We start from the raw sequence: 23,681 nt of genomic DNA on the forward strand, positions 1-23,681 counted from the left end.
TTGCTGCCCTTTCTACCTGTCCCTGCACCTGGTTGGTCCCTCTCAGCATTCTAGTCTCAGCCTAAATGTCTCCTCTGCAGGGAAGCCCTCCCCAACCAGGTCATGTCCTCATGGCCCCCAGGACTACTGTCATGCACCCCTTTACTTCAACACACCTCAGGGAGCTCCCTTAGGACCCCACTGGCCCGCTGATTCCCCACCTCTGTGAGCCTACCCCCGTGACATCACCCTTTCACATGAGTATTTGTGTAACATCCCTTTCCTGCTGGACTGATGGCTCTGAGGCCAGAGGCTGGCTTGACCATGGTCCAGGGGAGGTTTGTGGGATGAATGGAAGGTGGAGGAGGTCTGAGGAGGCCACCTGGCTCCAGCTCAGCTGTCCCTTGTGTCTTCACCACAACCTTCCTCTAGTCCCTATTCTCCCATCAGTCATTCATTCAACAAACTTTACTCCTGGAGGGTAAGTAGCAAGTTGTGAGAATTTGGTGTCATGTTACTTCTCTGGGCCTCAGTTTTCCCTTGTGTGAAATGAGGGAACTTAAGGGTCCTTCCATTTCTCCTGACATACAAGTGTCTCTTCTGCACACATGTGATACCTTGTGTCAAAGGATTTATTTATGGAATGAAAAAGAAAGGAACCTGTAGGTTTAGAGGAAGGACTGGAACCGTAAAACACAGACCATGATTTCAAAGGCCCCTCAGGTGAGCTTGATTTAAAACTCTGGGTATATCTGCAGCTGCCTGCTGTCTGGCAGGTGGTCTCCAGGTGGGTCTCCAGGTGGCCCCACCTGTGCTGTGATGGGGTGACAGATCTCAGAAGTGTGGGACAGGCTGCAGGCGAGGGGGAGGCACTGGAATCGCATGCTCCCTCCGGGACATGGCACCTGCTGGTGGTCTGGGGTAGGAGGAAGTGTAAATGCTCTCTCGGAGGGTGGCCTCTGGTGGTGGGAGCCATTTCTGCTTCAACTGTTCGTAGAGTCCATAGTTTGTAGGGGGACCTGCAAGACAAACCAGAATCCAGGTGAACAAGGCTTAGAGGAGGAGGCCAGCATCCTCGGGACAGGAGAATGAATGGCTGGACTATGAGGTTCCCCAGGCCGCTGGACCAGGCACCTGGATTGTCAGTGTGCCTGAGCGGAGAGAGAGTAGTAGTAGGTGTGTTCTCAGTTGTGTCCAACTCTTTGCAACCCCATGGACTGTAGCCCACCAGGCTCCTCTGTTCATGGAATTTCCCAGGCAAGAATACTATAGGGGAATGCCACTTCCTTCTCCCAGGGATCGTCCCAACCCCAGGATTGAACTCAGGTCAGAGGTTTACAAGAAAGTGCTGGTCCTGCCAACCCCTGAAGTTCTCAGTGTGTGGCTTGCCTCCTGTTACTCAGGAGGGACCAGACATTGCCGGAGACCTTGGACAATTCAGCTCGATGACTTGACTGAGCATGACCCCATCACCTCCTGGGTACTCACTGACCCGGCCCAGTTGGGAAGAGCATGCACTTGGGAGAGTGATCTGCAGGAGAAACTCTTACAGAGAAATGCACTGTAACAAGCAGCTCGCCCTTTACCCTATATCCCTTCATATGCAAGGGTAGAACTGCAGAAAGATAAGAGCAAAGTGTGGTGGGAGCTTGCAATGGATGTCAGATCAAGTCACTCTCCTGGCAAATCTGAGCAAAGTCTTGTTTCTGCAGGAAGGACACAATCCACACTCTGGTGAGCCCCTACCTGGACCTCCTCTACCCCTGATGTGAAGCTTTTTCACTTGCTATGCCCTCCCTCCCCAGGAACACTCTTCCTCCATGTTCCTGCATAGCTCCCTCCTTCTCAACTCAGAGCTCCTCCAAAAAGACCGTCCCGTGTCATCCCACCCAAATGAGAATCAACATACCTGCCTCACTTTCTCCCCGTTACCCGCTGGTTTTCTTTTCTATGTACCACATATCCTAGTCCAATATGATAGTGTTTACTAGATCTTAGGTTGTCTTATTCATCGATAATATCTTCTCTTTTTTTCTAAATTAATTTATTTATTTTAATTGGAGGCTAATTACAATGTTGTAGTGGTTTTTGCCATACATTCACAAGAATCAGCCATGTGTACATGTGTCCCCCTCGATAAAATCTTCTATGTCTCTTCACTGGAGTATAAATTCCCTGAGGGCAGGAATTCCTCCCTACTTGTCACTGCTGTGTCCCCATGTGCTTCAGTAGGGCAGGCACCTGGGGAATACTCAGTCGGTGTTGATGAAGTAGATGATGGACCTGAGTGTGCAGCGATGCTGCTCTCTATCACTTGTGCTCCAGGTAAACATGCTGCAAGTGAGGGTTTCATCACACAGCAGCATCATCCAGCATCACAGGGAGAGGGTGGGTGACCTGGGGGGTAAATAGGACTCTTCCCTTCCCTTCTCATTCTAATGCTCTGCTGGAGTCAGGGTCATCTGCTTGGGTCCTCCCAGTAAGGTGGGCACACCTCAGCCCTGTGTGCTTATGAACCCCTTAGAGCCCAGTAAAGGAGGTGATCCCGAAAGATAAAAATACCGAGTAGAGGGAAGTCAGCTTTCTCTGGGAGCCACAGCAGCTTATGTCTGTTCCACGTGCGGAGCTCAGGCAAGCCTGGGTGATAGTTATGCCGGTTGTAATGGTCGTCGTAGGTGCTGATCAGATAGCGCTGTGAGGGCTCCTGGTGGTGGGTGATCAGGTGTTTGTATGGGAGCCCCTGGAAAGACAGACACAGTGCACGTGTTACCAGTCAGAGCAAGGCATCCATCTGGCTGTGGCTGGAGGCACAAGGTGCCAGCTATGCAGTCTGTGGTGCTGATGGAGAGGGTCCCCGCTATGGAGATGTGTCTGCCTGAGCCCTGGGGAGCACCAGTGGGAGACACACTTGTCTGCCCCACCCCGACACAGCTCACCTTCAAAGACACACCCCAGTTTGGCAGCAGTCAGGTCTCTGTATGAGGGGCCCCCAGCCAAGTCAACTCACCCTGAAAATGACTAAGGGGACACATTGAAATAAAAGTCAAGACACCCAGCTGAACTAGAAGAGCCTGTGCTATCTCATTGCACACTCCTGTGATCTGAAATTAACTCCTTTGATTTGTCTTGAGTCTCATCCATCCAAGTGTCTATTTCTGAGGCAAGTGAAGGATGCTATATGGTGAGCCTGACATCTGTACCATCTATTTCCATCAGTTACTATGGAAAGAGTCAGAGAATGCTCCATAAATTGCCTTCTCCTGCAAAGGATTTAAGTCTCCCTCAGCTGAAACTCAGCGAGTGATTTCTTTGGTGGAGAGAAATTACAGGGAGAAGAAAGCCGTGTTCTCCTGACACTGGGACGTTTGCCTGAATCACTGCTTTTCCTAAGAAAATCCTCTTGATCCTAAAAGGGAATCCTAGGGGCCTGGTCTGATTTACAGGGGAGGATAACATGGATTCCCAGGCTCCTCCTCTTGTCTGGAACAGACGGGGAGGTCCACGTCTGCTATGGCCTAAATACACTAAATACACTGGTTTATGGTGGCTCCATAAACCGGTCAGATCACAATGCCAGAGAAGTCAAGGGGGATGGGCACAGACATTAAGCCGGAGTTCCTAAGATCCACATCACCAGATCTGGATGTCTGGAGTATATTTCCAAGGTCAGGGAAAGCAAGTTCCCATCACCCAAGTGTTCCCATCAACCAAGGAAAGTTCTGAAGAGGCAACACAGCGGGGGAAGAAGAGAAGCCAGGAGGGATTTTCTTACTGTTTTTCTTGGTTTGGGGCACAGTCCTGCCTTCTTGATCATGTAGACAAGATTTTTGTTTCAGTCAGAAAAAGTTGGCTTAAAAAATCAACGTTCAGAAAATGAAGATTATGGCATCCAGTCCCATCACTTCAAGGCAAATAGATGAAAGAAAAGTGGAAGCAGTGACAGATTTTATTTTCTTGGGCTCCAAAATCACTGTGGATAATGACAGCAGCCATGAAATTTAAAGATACTTGCTCACTGGAAGGAAAGCTATGACAAACCTAGACAGAGTATTAGAAAGCAGAGACATCACTTTGCTGACAAAGGTCCATATAGTCAAAGCTGTGGTTTTTCCAGTAGTCATGTATGGATGTGAAACTTGGACCATACAGAAGGCTGAGTGCTGAAGAATTGATGCTTTCGAATTGTGGTGCTGGAGAAGACTCTTGAGAGCAAGGATATCAAACCAGTCAATCCTTAAGGAAATCAACCCAGAATACACACTGGAAAGACTGACGCTGAAGCTGAAGCTCCAATTCTTTGGCCGCCTGATGCGAAGAGCCCACTCATTGGAAAAGACCCTGATTCTGGGAAAGACTGAAGGCAAAAGGAGAAGAGGGTGGCAGAGGCTGAGATGGTTAGATAGCATCACGGACTCAATGGACATGAATCTAAGCAAACTCCTGGAGATATTGAAGGACAGGGAAGCCTGGCATGCTGTAGTCTATGGGGTCACAAAGAGTTGGACATATTTTAGCAACTGAGCAACAATAACCACTGTAAGCTGACATACAGAGGACTGCCTTTGTTTTTTGTTTGTTTGCTTGTTTCTTATTGCTCTAGGTCTTCATTGCTGTGCATAGGCTTTCTCTACCTGCAGCGAGAAACGACTACTCTTCGTTGCAGTGCACAGGCTTCTCTTTGCAGTGGCTTCCCTTGTTGCAGAACATGGGCTCTAGAGCACATTGGCTTCAACAGTGACAGCATGAGGGCTCAGGAGTTGCGACACACAGGCTTAAGAGCCCCATGGCATGTGGAACTTCTCGAATTCCAAGGATCTAATCTGTGTTCCCTGCATTGGCAGGCAGATTCTCATCCATTGTACCACCAGGGAAGTCTGAGACAACTGCCTTTGAAAGAAGAGATTATCACTTACAATTCCTAAGAGAAGAGCATGTCACATCTCACAGGGCCACATGGGAAGCACCAGGGTGAGTCAGGAGACAGAAGGAGTGAAGAGAGCATGGTCCAGAGTCTTTGTTCTGGTTTCTGTGAAATGAAAAGATCTCCTGCCATATTGACTAACAGGCGATATCACAGCCATCAAGGATTTCTGCCTTCCAAATGTAAATGAGGGCTCTCAAAATGCTCTCAAAACTGATCCAGCAGATATTGCCACTACCACCACCTCCCCCCAACGGTGATTCCTGAGGAGTTCAGGGGAATGCAAGAAACAAGGGAAACAAGAAAACAGGATTGGCCCCAGATAGCTGAGGTGCATATGAAAGGAATGGATTCAATGAGCCAAGGGGCTTGCATCTTCCCATACACAGAATGCTAAATTCCTTAACTTGATACTTGATCTCTGATGTTCAGACTGCCTGCTCCCTTTGTTGCAAATTTGAATATAGCCTTACTTGCTTCCTGCTTGCTTGGAGCATTTTTACCAGAGCTACTGAGATGCTGTCTACCGGGCTCAGAGTCCTAAACATGTCCACCAAATAAAACAACTCTTTACATTCAGGTTGTGACTATATTTTTAAGTTGACACTTCCAACAGAGTATGGGCAAGGCAGGGTGGGCAAGTTTGAGAGGTGTAGGATTGCAAAGTTCCAATAATTCCAGGGTATCTCTGGTTGTCAGTGCCTGGCTCTGGAGTGGGAGATGTTGGCCCAGCATGTGAGCCTTAGATAAGGAGGTGGTTGGAGGGATGGGCTGTGAATTGGTTAGTTTGCATCTGAAAGGCAGATGGCAGGCAAGTTGTGTATTATCCCTAGGAATTAGCCCTGGGAGGGAGAGCCTCGCCAGGATTAGCAAGGTCCCTAAAATATCAAAGTATCATTAAATACAGAAAATTTTAAAACATGATTAATACATCTGCCAAGGGTATAAAATAAACAGGGTGACAATATACATCCTTGACATACTCCTTTCTCGATTGGGAACCAGTCTATAGTTTCATGTCCAATTCTAACTGTTGCTTCCTGACCTGCATACAGATTTTCTCAAGAGGCAGGTCAGGTTGTCTGGTATTCCCATCTCTTAAAGAATTTTCCACAGTTTATTGTGATCCACACAGTCAAAGGCTTTGGCATACTCAATAAAGCAGAAATAGATGTTTTTCTGGAACTCTTGCTTTTTTGATGATCCAGTGGATGTTGGCAATTTGATATCTGGTTCCTCTGCCTTTTCTAAAACCAGCTTGAACATCTGGACGTTCACGATTCACATACTGTTGAAGCATGGCTTGGAGAATTTTGAGCATTACTTTACTAGCGTGTGAGATGAGTGCAACTGTGCAGTAGTTTGAGCATTCTTTGGCATTGCCTTTCTTTGGGATTGGAATGAAAACTGATCTTTTCCAGTCCTGCGGCCACTGCTGAGTTTTCCAAATTTGCCAGCAAGTTGAGTGCAGCATTTTCACAGCATCATCTTTTAGGATTTGAAATTGCTCAACTGGAATTCCATCACCTCCACTAGCTTTGTTCGTAGTGATGCTTTCTACAGCCCATTTGACTTCACATTCCAGGATGTCTGGCTCTAGGTGAGTGATCACACCATCGTGATTATCTTGATCGTGAAGATCTTTTTTGTACAGTTCTTCTATGTATTCTTGCCACCTCTTCTTAATATCTTCTGCTTCTGTTAGGTCCATACTGTTTCTGTCCTTAATTGAGCCCATCTTTGCATGAAATATTCCCTTGGTATCTCTAACTTTCTTGAAGAGATCTCTAGTCTTTCCTACTCTATTGTTTTCCTCTGTTTCTTTGCACTGATCCATGAAGAAGGCTTTCTTATCTCTCCTTGCTATTCTTTGGAACTCTGTATTCAAATGGGTGTATCTTTCCTTTTCTCCTTTGCTTTTCACTTCTCTTCTTTTCACAGGTATTTCTAAGGCCTCTTCAGACAGCATTTTGCTTTTTTGTATTTCTTTTTCTTGGGGATGGTCTTGATCCCTACCTTCTGTACAATGTCATGAACCTCTGTCCATAGTTCATCAGGCACTCTATCAAATCTAATCCCTTGAATCTATTTCTCACTTCCACTGTATAATTGTAAGGAATTTTATTTAGGTCATACTTGAATGGTCTAGTCATTTTCCCTATCTTCAATTTAAATCTGAATTTGGCAATAAGAAGTTCATGATCTGAGCCACAGTCAGCTCCCAGTCTTATTTTTGCTGACTGTATAGAGATTCTCCATCTTTGGCTGCAAAGAACTGGGCATGGAACAACAGACTGGTTCCAAATAGCAAAAGGAGTACGTCAAGGCTGTATATTGTCACCCTGCTTATTTAACTTATATGCAGAGTACATCATGAGGAACACTGGGCTGGAAGAAGCACAAGCTGGAATCAAGATTGCCAGGAAAAATATCAATAACCTCAGATATGCAGATGACGCCACCCTGAAGCCAGAAAGCAATGAAGAACTAAAGAGCCTCCTGATGAAAGTGAAAGAAGAGAGTTAAAAAGTTGGCTTAAAGCTCAACATTCAGAAAACGAAGATCATGGCATCCAGTCCCATCACTTCATGGCAAATAGATGGGGAAACAGTGGCTGACTTTATTTTTCTGGGCTCCAAAATCACTGCAGATGGTGATTGCAGCCATGAAATTAAAAGACGCTTACTCCTTGGAAGGAAAGTTATGACCAACCTAGACAGCATATTAAAAAGTAGAGATATTACTTTACCAACCATGGTCCATCTAGTCAAGGCTCTGGTTTTTCCAGTAGTCATGTATGGATGTGAGAGTTGGAGTATAAAGAAAGCTGAGCACCGAAGAATTGATGCTTTTGAACTGTGGTATTGGAGAAGACTCTTGAGAATCCCTTGGACTGCAAGATCAAACCTGTCAGTCCTAAAGGAAATCAGTCCTGAATATTCATTGGAAGGACTGATGCTGAAGCTGAAACTCCAATACTTTGGCCACCTGATGTGAAGAGTTGACTCATTGGAAAAGATTCTGATGCTGGAAAAGATTTAAGGTGGGAGGAGAAGGGGATGACAGAGGATGAGATGGTTGGATGGCATCACCGACTCAATGGACATGAGTTTGAGTAAACTCTGGGAGTTGATGATGGACAGGGAGGGTTGGTATGCTGCCATCCATGGGGTCACAAAGAGTTGGAAAGACTGAGCAACTGGACTGACTGACTGAAGGGGATAAAAATCCCATTGATTCATGGTCACTTTGAAGAGCTGAAGGGAGAAGAGTTAAGTTGGGTGGGAGATGGAAAAGGAGGCTGTGGCAGTGGGGCAGCATAGGATGAAGGAGCCAGAAGAGCTGATAGAACTGAAGCAGCCATGTGAAAATGATGCTGTGTCCAGGCACACAAGCAGACTATTTGAACAGAGTCCCTAGGAATGAATGTCCCATTGCTTGGTTCTATTTTGTGTGTGTGTTGGAGGAGATATCTTAATTTAAACGAGATTATATATGTGGATTGATTATCCCTTTCATCAGGGTTTGTGATGGGGAAGCAAAGTTCTTTAAAAAAGGGCCCCCGATGTGTATTGAGATCTAGGCCACATACCTCATGTACATTGATGGTTAGGAGCAGGGAGCCTCAGACTGTGTGTTCTAATTTTGACTTCTTTGTATTAAAATGCAACTAGGAATAAATCTACCATATGACCCAGCAATCCCACTACTGGGCATAAACCCTGAGAAAAACCACAATTCTAAAAGACACATGTACCCTCAATGTTCATTGCAACACTATTTGCAGTAGCCAAGACATGGAAGCAGCCTAGTTGTCCATCAAGAGATGGATGGATAAAGAAGATGTGGTACATATACAATGGAATATTACACTGCCATGAAAAAAGAATGAATTTGAGTTAGTTCCAGTGAGGTGGATAAAACTAGAGGCTGCTTTATGGAGTAAAGTCAGAAAGAGAAAAACAAATATAGCATATTAACATGTATATACAGAATCTAGAATATATATAACACACACTCATATATATAAAACACATATATAGATAGCATATGGGAATATATATATATAACACATATATAGCATATTAACACATATTTATGGGAGGAAGGTTCCCGAGGGAGTTGCCAACAAAGGTTCGTCTAGTCAAGGCTATGGTTTTTCCTGTGGTCATGTATGGATGTGAGAGTTGGACTGTGAAGAAGGCTGAGCACCGAAGAATTGATGCTTTTGAACTGTGGTGTTGGAGAAGACTCTTGAGAGTCCCTTGGACTGCAAGGAGATCCAACCAGTCCATTCTGAAGGAGATCAGCCCTGGGATTTCTTTGGAAGGAATGATGCTAAAGCTGAAACTCCAGTACTTTGGCCACCTCATGCGAAGAGTTGACTCATTGGAAAAGACTCTGATGCTGGGAGGGATTGGGGGCAGGAGGAGAAGGGGACGACAGAGGATGAGATGGCTGGATGGCATCGCTGACCCGATGGATGTGAGTCTCAGTGAATTCCAGGAGTTGGTGATGGACAGGGAGGCCTGACGTGCTATGATTCATGGGGTTGCAAAGAGTCGGACACGACTGAGTGACTGATCTGATCTGATCTGATGGCTGATTCATGTTGAGGTTTGACAGAAAACAACAAAATTCTGTAAAGCAATTCTCTTTCAATTAACAAATGAATAAATTTTAAAACAATAAAGCAGAAAGCAAATATAACATATTAACACATATATATGGAATCTAGAAAAATAGTATTAATGAGCCTATTTGCAGAGAATGAATGAAGACACAGATGTAGAGAATGGACTTCTGGACACAGTGAGGGAAGGAGAGGGTGGGACAAATAGAGAAAGTAGCATTGACATATATACACTATCATGTGTTTTAAAATAGACAGCTGGTGGGAAGTTGCTATGTAACACAGGGAGCCCAGTCTGGCACTCTGTGATGACCTAGAGAGGTAGGATGAGGGGATGGGAGGGAGGCTCAAGAGGGAAGGGATATATGTATGATTATGGCTGATTCATGTTGTATGGCATAAACCAACACAACATTGTAAAAAAATAAAAAAATAAATAAAAGAACTACAAAAATAAATAAAATTGTATTTGTGTCTTTGGTGCAAACTAATTCTAGTGGTTGGCAGCCCCATGCAGGATGGTCCCCATGCAGCACCAGTATGGTCCAGGAATGCCAGTGGACCAGGGATGCTAACACAGAACTGAAAATCTGACACTGTTTATCCTAACATGAATTTCCAGATGCAGAAGTTGTCATTGCTGTTGTTCAGTCACTAAGTTGTGTCCAACTCTTTGCTACCCCATGCACTGCAGCACACCAGGATTCCCTGTCCTTCACTATCTCCTGGAGTTTGCTCAAACTCATGTCCATTGAGTCAGTGATTCTATCCAGCCATCTCATCCTCTGCCACTCTCTTCTCCTTTTTCCTTCAATTTTTCCCAGCGTCAGGGTCTTTTCCAGTGAGTCGGCTCTTCTTATCAGGTGGCCAAAGTATTAGAGATTCAGCATCAGTCCTTACTGTGAATACTCAGGGTGAATTTCCTTTAGGATTACCTCATTTGATCTCCTTGCAGTACAAGGTAGATGAACAGTCAGCTCTAGCAGATGATAAAACAAGATCTGAGGAGCCTCCTTGCTTGACTGTTTGATTTGCTGATCAGCCCCTGCTCAGTGCCTTACGGACAAGCTACAGATTTTAGATGAGACACTCACCACTCTTGGCCACATTTTATCTGAAAATGAGGGTGTTGAGCTGGACAATCCTTTGGGTCCCTTCTAGTTCTAAAATGCTCCATCCTGGTAAATATCCATCCCTCACCCAGAATTTAAGCAGAGGTAGGGTTACGTGACCGACCATGCGGCAGAAGTGCGCCGGCTGCAACAGGACCATGCAGAAGCATGGCCAAGAGGAGCTACCCCCTCGCCCGAGGTCAGGGTTGGCAGCCGGGAGGAGCTACCCTACGTCCAAGGAGCAGTGGCTGCGCGGCCACAGGAGGGCCGAGAGGAGCTATTCCACGTTCAAGGTCAGAAGGGGCAGCAGTGAGGAGACACCCCTCATCCAAGGTAAGGAGCAGCGGCTGCTCTTTGCTGGAGCAGCTATGAAAAGATACCCCACGTCCAAGGTAAGAGAAACCCAAGTAAGATGGTAGGTGTTGTGAGAGGCATCAGAGGGCAGACACACAAACCATAAGCACAGAAAACTAGTCGATCTAATCACACGGACCACAGCCTTGTCTAACTCAATGAAACTAAGCCATGCCATGTGGGGCCACCCAAGATGGGCGGGTCATGGTTGAGAGGTCTGACAGAATGTGGTCCTCTGGAGAAGGGAATGGCAAACCACTTCAGTATTCTTGCCTTGAGAACCTCATGAACAGTATGAAAAGGCAAAATGATAGGATACTGAAAGAGGAACTGCCCAGGTCAGTAGGTGCCCAATATGCTACTGGAGATCAGTGGACAAATAACTCCAGAAAGAATGAAGGGATGGAGCCAAAGCAAAAACAATACCCAGCTGTGGATGTGACTGGTGATGGAAGCAAGGTCCGATGCTGTAAAGAGCAATATTGCATAGGAACCTGGAATGTTAGGTCCATGAATCAAGGCAAGTTGGAAGTTGTCAAACAGGAGATGACAAGAGTGAATGTCGACATTCTAAGAATCAGCGAACTAAAATGGACTGGAATGGGTGAATTTAACTCAGATGACCATTATATCTACTACTGTGGGCAGGAATCCCTTAGAAGAAATGGAGTGGCCATCATGGTCAACAAAAGAGTCAGAAGTGCAGTACTTGGATGCAATCTCAAAAATGACAGAATGATCTCTGTTCATTTCCAAGGCAAACCATTCAATATTACAGTAATCCAAGTCTATGCCCCAACCAGTAACACTGAAGAAGCTGAAGTTGAACAGTTCTATGAAGACCTACAAGACCTTTTAGAACTAACAAATACCCAAAAAAGGTGTCCTTTTCATTATAGGGGACTGGAATGCAAAAATAGGAGGTCAAGAAACACTGGGGGTAACAGGCAAATTTGGCCTTGGAATAAGGAATGAAGCAGGGCAAAGACTAATAGAGTTTTGCCAAGAAAACGCACTGGTCATAGCAAACACCCTCTTCCAACCACACAAGAGAAGACTCTACACATGAACATCACCAGATGGTCAACACCAAAATCAGATTGAATATATTCTTTGCAGCCAAAGATGGAGAAGCTCTATACAGTCAGCAAAAGCAAGACTGGGAGCTGACTATGGCTCAGATCATGAACTCCTTATTGCCAAATTCAGACTTAAATTGAAGAAAGTAGGGGAAACCACTAGACCATTCAGGTATGACCTAAATCAAATTCCTTATGATTATACAGTGGAAGTGAGAAATAGATTTAAGGGACTAGATCTGATAGACAGAGTGCCTGATGAACTATGGATGGAGGTTCATGAAATTGTACAGGAGACAGGGCTCAAGACCATCCCCATGGAAAAGAAATGCAAAAAAGCAAAATGGTTGTCTGGGGAGGCCTTACAAATAGTTGTGAAAAGAAGAGAAGCTAAAAGCAAAGGAGAAAGGGAAAGATATAAGCATCTGAATGCAGAGTTCCAAAGAATAGGAAGGAGAGATAAGAAAGTCTTCCTCAGCAATCAATGCAAAGAAATAGAGGAAAACAATGGAATGGGAAACTAGAGATCTCTTCCAGAAAATTAGAGATACCAAGGGAACACTTCATGCAAACATGGGCTCAATAAAGGAGAGCAATGCTACGGACCTAACAGAAGCAGAAGATATTAAGAAGAGGTGGAAAGAATACACAGGAAAACTGCAGAAAAAAGATCTTCATGAACAAGATAATCACGATGGTGTGATCACTCACCTAGAGCCAGACATCCTGGACTGTGAAGTCAAATGGACCTTAGGAAGCATCACTACAAACAAAGCTAGTGGAGGTGATGGAATTCCAGTTGAGCTATTTCAAATCCTGAAAGATGATGCTGTGAAAGTGCTGCCCTCAATATGCCAGCAAATTTGGAAAACTCAGCAGTGGCCACAGGACTGGGAAAGGTCAGTTTTCATTCCAATACCAAAGAAAGGCAATGCCAAAGAATGCTCAAACGATCACACAATTGCACTCATCTCACATGCTAGTAAAGTAATGCTCAAAATTCTCCAAGCCAGGCTTCAGCAATATGTGAACCGTGAACTTCCTGATGTGCAAGCTGGTTTTAGAAAAGGCAGAGAAACCAGAGATCAAATTGCCAACATCTGCTGGATCATCAAGAAAGCAAGAGAGTTCCAGAAAAACATTTATTTCTGCTTTATTGACTATGCCAAAGCCTTTGACTGTGTGGCTCACAATAAACTGTGGAAAATTCTGAAAGAGATGGGAATACCAGACCACCTGACGTGCCTCTTGAGAAACCTGTATGCAAGTCAGGAAGCAACAGTTAGAACTGGACATGGAACAACAGACTGGTTCCAAATAGGAAAAGGAGTACGTCAAGGCTGTATATTGTCACCCTGCTTATTTAACTTATATGCAGAGTACATCATGAGAAACGCTGGGCTGGATGAAGCACAAGCTGGAATCAAGATTGCCAGGAGAAATCTGAATAACCTCAGCTATGCAGATGACACCACCCTTATGGCAGAAAGTGAAGAGTAACTAAAAAGCCTCTTGATGAAAGTAAAAGTGGAGAGTGAAAAAGTTGGCTTAAAGCTCAACATTCAGAAAACTAAAATCATGGCATCTGGTCCCATCCTTCATGGGAAATAGATGGGGAAACAGTGTCAGACTTTATTTTTTGGGGCTCCAAAATCACTGCAGATGGTGATTACAGCCATGAAATTAAAAGACGCTTACTCCTTGGAAGAAAAGTTATGACCAACCTAGAGAGCATATTGAAAAGCAGAGACATTACTTTGCCAACAAAGTCTGTCTAATCAAGGCTATGGTTTTTCCAGTGGTCATGTATGGATGTGAGAGTTGGACTGTGAAGAAAGCTGAGTGCCGAAGAATTGATGCTTTTGAACTGTGGTGTTGGAGAAGACTCTTGAGAATCCCTTGGACTGCAAGGAGATCCAACCAGTCCATTCTAAAGGAGATCAGTCCTGGGTGTTCTTTGGAAGGACTGATGCTAAAGCTGAAACTCCAATACTTTGGCCACCTCATGTGAAGAGTTGACTCACTGGAAAAGACTGTGATGCTAGGACGGATTGGGGGCAGGAGGAGAAGGGGACGACAGAGGATGAGATGGCTGGATGGCATCACCGACTCGATGGACACGAGTTTGGGTGAACTCTGGGAGTTGATGATGGACAGGGAGGCCTGGGGTGCTGCAGTTCATGGGGTCGCAAAGAGTCAGACACGATTGAACGACTGAACTTAACTGAACTGAGGGTTATGTAGGAGCCTGGCAGGGTACAGATCATGGGGTTGCATAAGAGTCGGACACGACTTAGTGACTAAACAACAGCAACAACAATAGGGTTATGTGGGGTAGAAGTGAGGGGACAGACATCACCTCTATAAGCAGCAGACTGGCAGAAGAAGAACTTGGGGTAGCACCCAGATTGTAGCGAGAAAAGGGCATACTTGTGCACCCAGTGGGTGAACACTCACAGGCTTATTCCCAGGCTGAGCCTAGTGGGTGGCACCCTCAAGGGTTGATATAAGAGGAGGTTCTCTCCTGTTTCTGTAAGGGCCAGGATTTCTGAGCTTCAACACTCTCTCATCTAATTTAATAAATGTCTCAAATGTGTGGTCTCGCACCTGGGAGGCAGGTTCTGAGGCTGCAGCGCCCTGCTCCCTGCTCTGGAGGCCCGGAACTCAACCACACTCACAAGTAGACACTCAACGAGTGAAAGCAAACTGAATGGCCCTTGACTTTTCATACAAAAGAACAGGATGCTTGGCCATCAGTAATATTATACAAACACTGTCTATGCAAACATCATCACTTGTGAGTGCTTTGTGTTGTTCCTGACTACATTTACCCTAACTCAACATCAACCTTTGTTTGTTTCACACACCCGTTGCCTACCTCCTGTTGCAAGGGTGTGGAAGGATGGGGAAAATGGCCCAGAAAAAGTGCTGGGATACCCAGCAAGGGAAATGCCACCTGCATGAGATCAGGTGGACATCTGCCCACCCAGTGAATAAGGGTAAATGATATCAGCAGCCTCCCTGCACCGTGCTTGGCTGGGGAGGGTATTAATGAGACCACTCCTGTGTCCTCAAGAGAGAATTGAACCTAGAAATAATCTGGTTGTTTAGTGTCTCCTGAGCACTGGAAGGGGGCCAGGCAAAGTGTGGGGCCCTGAGCCCTCTTACCTCAACTCTCCTCTTGCTGTACCACCTGGAGATCTGGTCAGGTCTGTGGCCTGGGAAAGGGACGTACTCTTTTCTGTAAATGGTCTGGGGGGTTTTCTCAGTGGCTTTTGTGAACTGAAAAAAAAAAAAATGTTTTTTTCAGGACAGTTTCTGTGATGCCCATTCTCAAACTTCTGCTGCATCCCCTCAGTTCCCAACCATTAGAAGCTGAGCAGAGAAAGGGTAAATAGGCGTCCTGCACAATGTGGACTTGATTGTACCCCCTCCCTTTCAGTACTTGAAAAGGAGTGCGTTCAGGGACTTGGCACTCCAGTCCAAGACCCCTTGGGAAAGCTGTTTGGTGTCACCTGGTCGCTCACGGTCTACACCTGTTTCCTTTCTCTCTTCTCACTCCATGCCCCTCCTCCCTCCTGCTTGACTCTTCCCTTTCTTTTTCTTCTTTGTTTCTCAGTCTTCCCAGTTCTATGCTTTCTTTCCCCTGAAAATGAATGTTAGAAGCTCAGTTGTGTCCAACTCCTTGCAACCCCATGGACTGTAACCCACCAGGCTCCTCTCTCCATGGAATTCTCCATGCAAGAATACCGGAGTGGCCAGGGCCACCATGCCTTCCATGGTGTCCAGGGCTTTACCCAACTCATCCTGGGATGGCATTGGCCCATCTCAGTAGGGTGAGAATAGCCTCTGCACTGGTTTTGTGTCTACAAGAGACACTGGGCACCCTCAAGCTTCTCCTTGGACTCACAGAAGAGGTGGCCCTAGTCCTCTGGAGCCCCATCATTGAAGTTGAAATAGAAGCCCAGAGAATTTCTGTTGATCAGCATGCTTGGAAGCTGACTGCAAGTAACACCAAAGAGGCACTCACGAACCCTTTGAATTTCAACCACCAGTAGCACCCTGTGCAGGATGCCTCATCTAAACAACAAACAAAACAAAAATATAAACCCAATCATCAGCAGACAGGATTACCACCTACCTCACTCAGCCTTGCCCATCAGAGGAAAAACAAACAAAGAAACAAAAACTCAGCACAAATCTCACCCTATACGAAGCTTACACAAACCACTGGACCAATCTTAGGAGGGCAGAAACCAAAAGAAAGATAGAATTCAACCTTGAAGCCTGGGAAAAGGAGAACTCAAACACAATAAGTTAAAAAGACAAATAATGAAAATGCAGAGAAATACTACCCAAATGAAGGAACAAATTAGAAACACAGTAGTCCAAATAAATGAAGAGGAAATAGGCAAACAACTGGAAAATAATTCAGAATAATGATAGTAAAGATGATCCAAAACCTTGAAAACAAAATGGAGAAAATGCAAAAATCAATTAACAAAGATCTAGAAGAATTAAAGAATAAACATACAGAGACAAAAAACACAATTACTGAAATTAAAACTAATCTGGAAGGAATTAATAGCAGAATATCTGAAGCAGAAGAACGAATTGGTAAGCTGAAAGATAAAATGGTGGAAATAACTTCTGAAGAGCAGAATAAAGGAAAAAGAATGAAAAGAACTGAGGATAGTCTCAGAGACCTCTGGGACAATATCAAACACACCAACATTCAAATTATAGGGGCCCCAGAAGAAGAAGAGAAAAAGAAAGGGTATGAGACAATTTTTTAAGAGATTATAGTTAAAAATTTCCCCAACATGGAAAAGGAAATAGTCAATCAAGTCCAACAGGCTCAAGTCCAAGTCCAAGGAGTCCCATACAGGATAAACCCAAAGACAAACACGCCAAGACACATACTAATCAAAGTAACAAGGACTAAACACAAAGAGAGAATATTAAAAGCTGCAAAGGAAAAACAACAAGTAACATACAAGGGAAACCCCATACATTTAATGGCTGATAATTTAGCAGAAACTCTGCAGGCCAGAAGGGAATGTCAGGATATATTTAAAGTACTGAAAGGGAAAAAATCTACCACCAAGATTACTGTACCCAGCAAGAGTATCATTCAAAATTGATGGAGAAATAAAAAGCTTTTCAGACAAGCAAAAGTTAAGAGAATTCAGTACTACCAGACCAGCTTTACAACAAATATTAAAGGGATTTATATAGTAAAGAAATACAAGAGAAGGAAAAATACCTACAAAATCAACCCTAAAACAATTAAGAAAATGGCAATAGGAACATATATATCAATAATTACTTTAAATGTAAATGAATTAAATGTTCCAAGAAAAAGACACAAACTGGCTGAATGAATACAAAACAAGACCCATATTTATGCTGTCTAAAAGAAACCCACTTCAGACCTAAAGACACATATAGAATGAAAGTGAGAGGATGGAAAAATATATTCCAAGCAAATGGGAAGCAAAAGAAAGGTGGAGTAGCAATCCTCACATCAGACAAAATAGACCTTAAAATACAGAAGATTACAAGAGGGACACTTGTAATTAAGATTAAGGAGGGACACTACATAATGATCAAGGGATCAATCCAAGAAGAAGACATAACAATTGTAAATATCTATGTACCCAACATAGGAGCACCTCAATACATAAGACAAACACTAGCAGAAATAAAAGGAGAAATTCACAGTAGCACATTAATAGTAGAAGACTTTAACACCCCACTTGCACCAATGGACAGATTGTCAAAACAGAAAATTAATAAGCAAATGCAAGTCTTAAATTGTACATTAGATGAGATGTATCTCATTGATATCATCAGGACATTCCAACCAAATGCAGAAGAATACACCTTCTTCTCAAGTGCGCATGGAACATTCTCCAGGATAGACCACATCTCAGGTCACAAGTCAAACCTCAGTAAATTTAAGAAAATTGAAATCATAACAAGCATCTTCTCTGACCACAATGCTATGAGACTAGATATTAATTACAAGAAAAACTGTAAAATGGAGATTAAACAATACATTTCTAAATAACCAACAGGTTACTGAAGAAATCAAAAGGGAAATTAAAAATTTTCTAGAAACAAATCACAATGAAAATATGACAACTCAAAACCTATGGGCTGCAGCAAAAGCAGTTCTAAGAGGGAAGTTTATAGTAATACAATCCTACCTCAAGAAGCAAGAAAAACATCAAAGAGACAACTAACTTTACACCTAAAGCAACTGGAAAAAGAAGAAGAACAACAACAAAAACCCAAAATTAGTAGAAGAAAAGAAATCATAAAGATATGAGCAGAAATACATGAAAAAGAAATGAAAGAAACAATAGTAAAGATTAATAAAACTAAAAGCTGGTTCTTTGAGAAGATAAATAAAATTGACAAACTTTTAGCCAGATTCATCAAGCAAAAAAGGAGAAGAATCAAATCAACAAAATTAGAAATGAAAAAGGAGAAGTTACAACAGACAATGCAGAAATATAAAGGATTATAAGAGACTATTATGAACAACTATATGGCAATAAAATGGATAACTTGGAAGAAATGGACAGATTCTTAGAAAACAAGACTGAACCAGGAAGAAATAGAAATTAGGAACAACCCAATTACAAGCACTGAAATTGAAACTGTGATAAAAAATTTCTCAAAAAACAAAAGCCCAGGACCAGATGGCTTCACAGGAGAATTCTATCAAGCAGTTAGAGAAGAGGTAATGCCTATCCTTCTAAAATGCTTTAAAAAATTGCAGAGGGAGAAACACTTCCAAACTCACTCTGGGAGGCCACCATCACCCAGATACCAAAACCAGACAAAGATAACACATAAAAGAGAAAACTACAGGCCAATATCACTGATGAACATAGATGCAAAAATTCTCAACAAAATTTTAGCAAACAGATTTCAGCAATGCATCAAAAAGCTCAAACACCATGATCAATTTGGGTTTATTCCAGGGATGCAAGGATTCTTCAACATATGCAAATCAATCAATGTGATGCACCATATTAACAAACTGAAAGATAAAAACCATATGATAATCTCAATAATGCAGAAAAAGGCTTTGACAAAATTAAGCACCCATTTATGATGAACACTCTTCAAAAAATGGGCATAGAAGGAACCTACCTCAACATAGTAAAGGCCATATATGATAAGCCTAGAGCAAACATTAGTCACAATGGTGAAAAACTGAAAGCATTCCCCTTAAGATCAGGAACAAGATGAGCATGTCCACTTTCACCACTATTATTCAACACAGTAGTCAACATAGGAAGTCCTAGCTACAGCAATAAGAGAAGAAAAAGAAATAAAAGGAATCCAGATCAGAAAAGAAGTAAAGCTCTCACTGTTTCCAGGTGACATGATACTGTACATAGAAAACTGTAAAGAAATTATCAGAAAATTACTAGAGCTAACCAGTGAATTCAGCAAAGTCACAGGATACAAAACCAATACACAGAAATCACTTGCATTTCTATATACTAACAATGAAACATCAGAAAGAGAAATTAAGGAATCAATCCCATTCACCATTGCAACAAAAAGAATTAAATATCTAGGAATAAACTCACCTAAGGAGGCAAAAGAACTGTACACAGAAAATTATGACACTAATAAAAGAAATCAAAGTCAACATAAATGGAGAGATATTCCATGTTCCTGGGTAGGAAGAATCAATATTGTGAAAATGACTATACTACCAAATGCAATCTACAGATTCAATGCAATCCCTAGCAAATTACCAATAACATTTTTCACAGAACTAGAACAAAAAATTTCACAATTCAAATGGAAACACAAAAGACCCTGAATAGCCAAAGCAGTCTTGAGAAAGAAGAATGGAGCTGGAGGAATCAACCTTCCTGACTTCAGATTATACTACCAAGCTACAGTCATGAAGACAGTATGGTACTGTCATAAAAACAGAAATATAGACCAATGGAACAAGATTAAAAAAAAACCAGAAATAAACACATGCACCTATGGATACCTTATTATTATTATTTTTTTTTTTTACAAAGAAGGAAGAATACACAATGGAGCAAAGAGAGCCTCTTCAATAAGTGGTACTGGGAAAACGGGGCAGTGACATGCAGAAGAATGAAATTAGAACACTTTCTAACACCATATACAAAGATAAACTCAAAATGGATTAAAGACCTAAATGTAAAACCAGAAACTATAAAACTCTTAGAGGAAACTATAGGTAGAACACTCAATGACATAATTCAAAGCAAGATCCTCTATGACCCACCTCCTAGAGTAATGGAAATAAAAACAAAAGTAAACAAGTGGGACCTGATTAAACTTAAAAGCTTTTGCACAAAAAATAAAACTATAAGCAAGGTGAAAAGACAACCTTCAGAATGGGAGAAAATAATAACAAATGAAACAACTGACAAAGGATTAATTTGCAAAATACACAAGCAGCTCATACAGCTCAATACCAGGAAAACAAACAACCCAAAAAACTGGAAATAGAACTGCCATATGACCCAGCAATGCCACTGCTCGGCATACACACCAAGGAAACCAGAATTGAAAGAGATACGTGTACCCCAATGTTCATTGCAGCACTGTTTATAATAGCCTGGACATGGAAGCAACCTAGATGCCCATCAGCAGATGAATGGATAAGAAAGCTGTGGTACATATACACAGTGGAATATTACTCAGCCATTGAAAAGAATACATTTGAATTAGTTCTAATGAGGTGGATAAAACTGGAGCCTATTATACAGAGTGAAGTAAGCCAGAAAGAAAAACACCAATACAGTATACTAACACATATATATGGAATTTAGAAAGATGGTAACAATGACCCTATATGCGAGACAGCAAAACAGACACAGATGTATAGAACAGTCTTTTGGACTCTGTGGGAGAAGGTGAGGGTGGAATGAGTTGGGAGAATGGCATTGAAACATGTATATTATCATATGTGAAACAAATCACCAGTCCAAGTTTGATGCATGATACAGGGTTCTCTGGGCTGGTGCACTGGGATGACCCAGAGGAATGGGATGGGGAGGGAGGTGGGAGAGGGGTTCAGGATGGGGAACACATGTACACCCATGGTGGATTCATGTCAATGGATGGCAAAACCAATACAATATTGTAAAGTAAAAATAAATAAATAAATAAACCCATAGGTCTGCATTAAAAAAAAAAAAAAATCAAGAAGTGGGAATAAGACCTAAATAGACATTTCTCTGTTTAGACATACACATGGCTAACAAACACTTGAAAAGATGTTCAACATTGCTCATTATTCAGTTCAGTTCAGTTCAGTCGCTCAGTCATGTCCGACTCTTTGCGACCCCATGAATCGCAGCACACCAGGCCTCCCTGTCCATCACCAACTCCCGGAATTCACTCAAACTCATGTCCATTGAGTCGGTGATGCCATCCAGCCATCTCATCCTCTGTCGTCCCCTTCTCTTCCTGCCCCCAATCCTTCCTAACATCAGAGATTTTTCCAATGAGTCAACTCTTCGCATGAGGTGGCCAAAGTATTGGAGTTTCAGCTTTAGCATCAGTCCTTCCAATGAACACCCAGGACTGATCTCCTTTAGGATGGCCTGGTTGGATCTCCTTGTAGTTCAAGGGACTCTCAAGAGTCTTCTCCAACACCACAGTTCAAAAGCATCAATTCTTCGGCACTCAGCTTTCTTCACAGTCCAACTCTCACATCCATACATGACCACTGAAAAAACCATAGCTTTGCTCATTATTAGAGAAATGCAAATCAAAACTACAATGAGCTATCACCTCACACCAGTCAGAATGGCCATCACCAGAAAGTCTACAAACAGTAAATGCTGGAGAGGGTGTGGAGAAAAGGGAATGCTCTTGCACTGTTTGTGGGAATGCAAATTGATACAGCCACTATGGAAGATGGTTTGAAAGTGAAGTGAAAGTGAAGGTCCCTCAATCGTATCCAGTTGTATCCATGGACTATATAGTCCATGAAATTCTCCAGGCCAGAATACTGGAGTGGGTAGCCTTTCCCTTCTCTGGGGGATCTTCACCACCCAGGGATCGAACCAGGTCCCCCGCATTGCAGGCAGATTCTTTAGCAGCTAAGCCACAAAGGAAGACAGTATGGAGACTCCTTAAAAAACTAAGAATAAAACCACCATATGACCCAGCAATCCCACTCCTAGGCATATACCCTGAGGAAACCAAAATTTAAAAAGACACATGTATCCCATTATTCATTGAAGCACTATTTACAATAGCTAAAATATGGAAGCAACCTAGATATTCATCTAGAGATGAATGGATAAAGAAGTTGTACATATACACAATGGAATATTACTCAGCCATAAAAAGGAATGCCTTTGAGTCAGTTCTAATGAGGTGGATGAATCTAGAACCTATTGCACAGAGTGAAGTAAGTCAGAAAGAGAAAGATAAATATCATATTCTAACACATATATATATGGAATCTAGAAAAATGGTACTGAAGAATTTACTTACAGGGCAGCAGTGGAGAAACAGACATAGAGAATAGACTTGTGGACATGGGGAGAGGGGAGGAGAGGGTGAGATGCATGGAAAGAGTAGCATGGAAACTTACACTACCATATGTAAAATAGATTGCCAACCGGAATTTGCTGTATAGCTAAGGAAACTCAAATAGGGGCTCTGTCTCAACTTAGAGGGGTGGGATGGGGAGGGAGATGGGAGAGAAGTTCAAAAGGGAGGGGATATATGTATACCTATGGCTGATTCATGTTGAGGTTTGACAGAAAACAATAGAATTCTATAAAGCAGTTATCCTTCAATAAAAATAAATAAATAAATTTTAAAAGAAAAGAACACTAGAGTGGATAGCTATTCACTTATCCAGGGGATCGTCCCCATCCAGGTATTGAACCCAGGTCTCCTGCATTTATTTACCATCTGAGCCACCAGAAAAGCCCTATTATATCAGATTTTTTCATTGTTTTTTGAAATTCATCATAGTAAAAGATGCATAATAAAATTTACCATTTTGACTATTTTTATTTTTATTTGGCTGCAGTGCATACTAGTCGCAGCACAGAGGATTTTTAGTCTTGGCATGCAGAATCTTTTTAGTTGTAGCATGTGGACCCTAGTTCCGTGTGTGTGCGTGTGCACGCACGTGCGCACACACACTCAGTCGCTAAGTCATGTCCAACTCTTTTGTGACCTCATGTCCTGTAGGCTTCCAGGCTCCTCTGTCCATGGAATTTCCCAGGCAAGAATACTGAAGCAGGTTGCCATTTCCTTCTTCAGGGGATCTTCTGGACCCAGGGATCAAACCCTCATCTTTTGGTTCTCCTGCTTTGGCAGGCAGGTTCTTTACTACTGAGCCACTTAATTAGGTGCGTCCCTAATTAGGGATCAAAACCCAGGTCCCCTGGGAGTTTGCAGTGTTAGCCATTGGACCACCAGGGAAGTCCCATTTTTAACTACTTTTAAGTGTGCAGCTCAGTGGCATTAACTACATTCACATTGATGAGCAACCACCACCTCATTCCACTTGCAGGACTTTTTCATCATCTCAAACTGAAACTCTGTCCCCTTTAAGC

At 42.8% G+C, this 23,681-nt stretch overlaps 1 protein-coding gene across 1 annotated transcript in view; it reads right to left on the reverse strand.

The window, feature by feature from the left end:
* Positions 1-633: 633 nt before the first annotated feature.
* Positions 634-23,681, reverse strand: part of CFAP107 (cilia and flagella associated protein 107) — a 39,456-nt gene continuing 16,408 nt past the window's right edge. The window contains exons 2-4 of the mRNA XM_055582668.1: positions 15,247-15,360; positions 2,542-2,719; positions 634-998 (exon numbers count right to left, since the gene is read on the reverse strand). Of these exons, the coding sequence (XP_055438643.1) occupies positions 814-998; positions 2,542-2,719; positions 15,247-15,360 (477 nt within the window). The 3' untranslated portion in view covers positions 634-813. The remainder of the gene's footprint in view (positions 999-2,541; positions 2,720-15,246; positions 15,361-23,681) is intronic.

Source organism: Bubalus kerabau, chromosome 5 (assembly GCF_029407905.1).
Source record: "Bubalus kerabau isolate K-KA32 ecotype Philippines breed swamp buffalo chromosome 5, PCC_UOA_SB_1v2, whole genome shotgun sequence".
In the NCBI taxonomy this organism is placed as follows: Eukaryota; Metazoa; Chordata; class Mammalia; order Artiodactyla; family Bovidae; genus Bubalus; species Bubalus kerabau.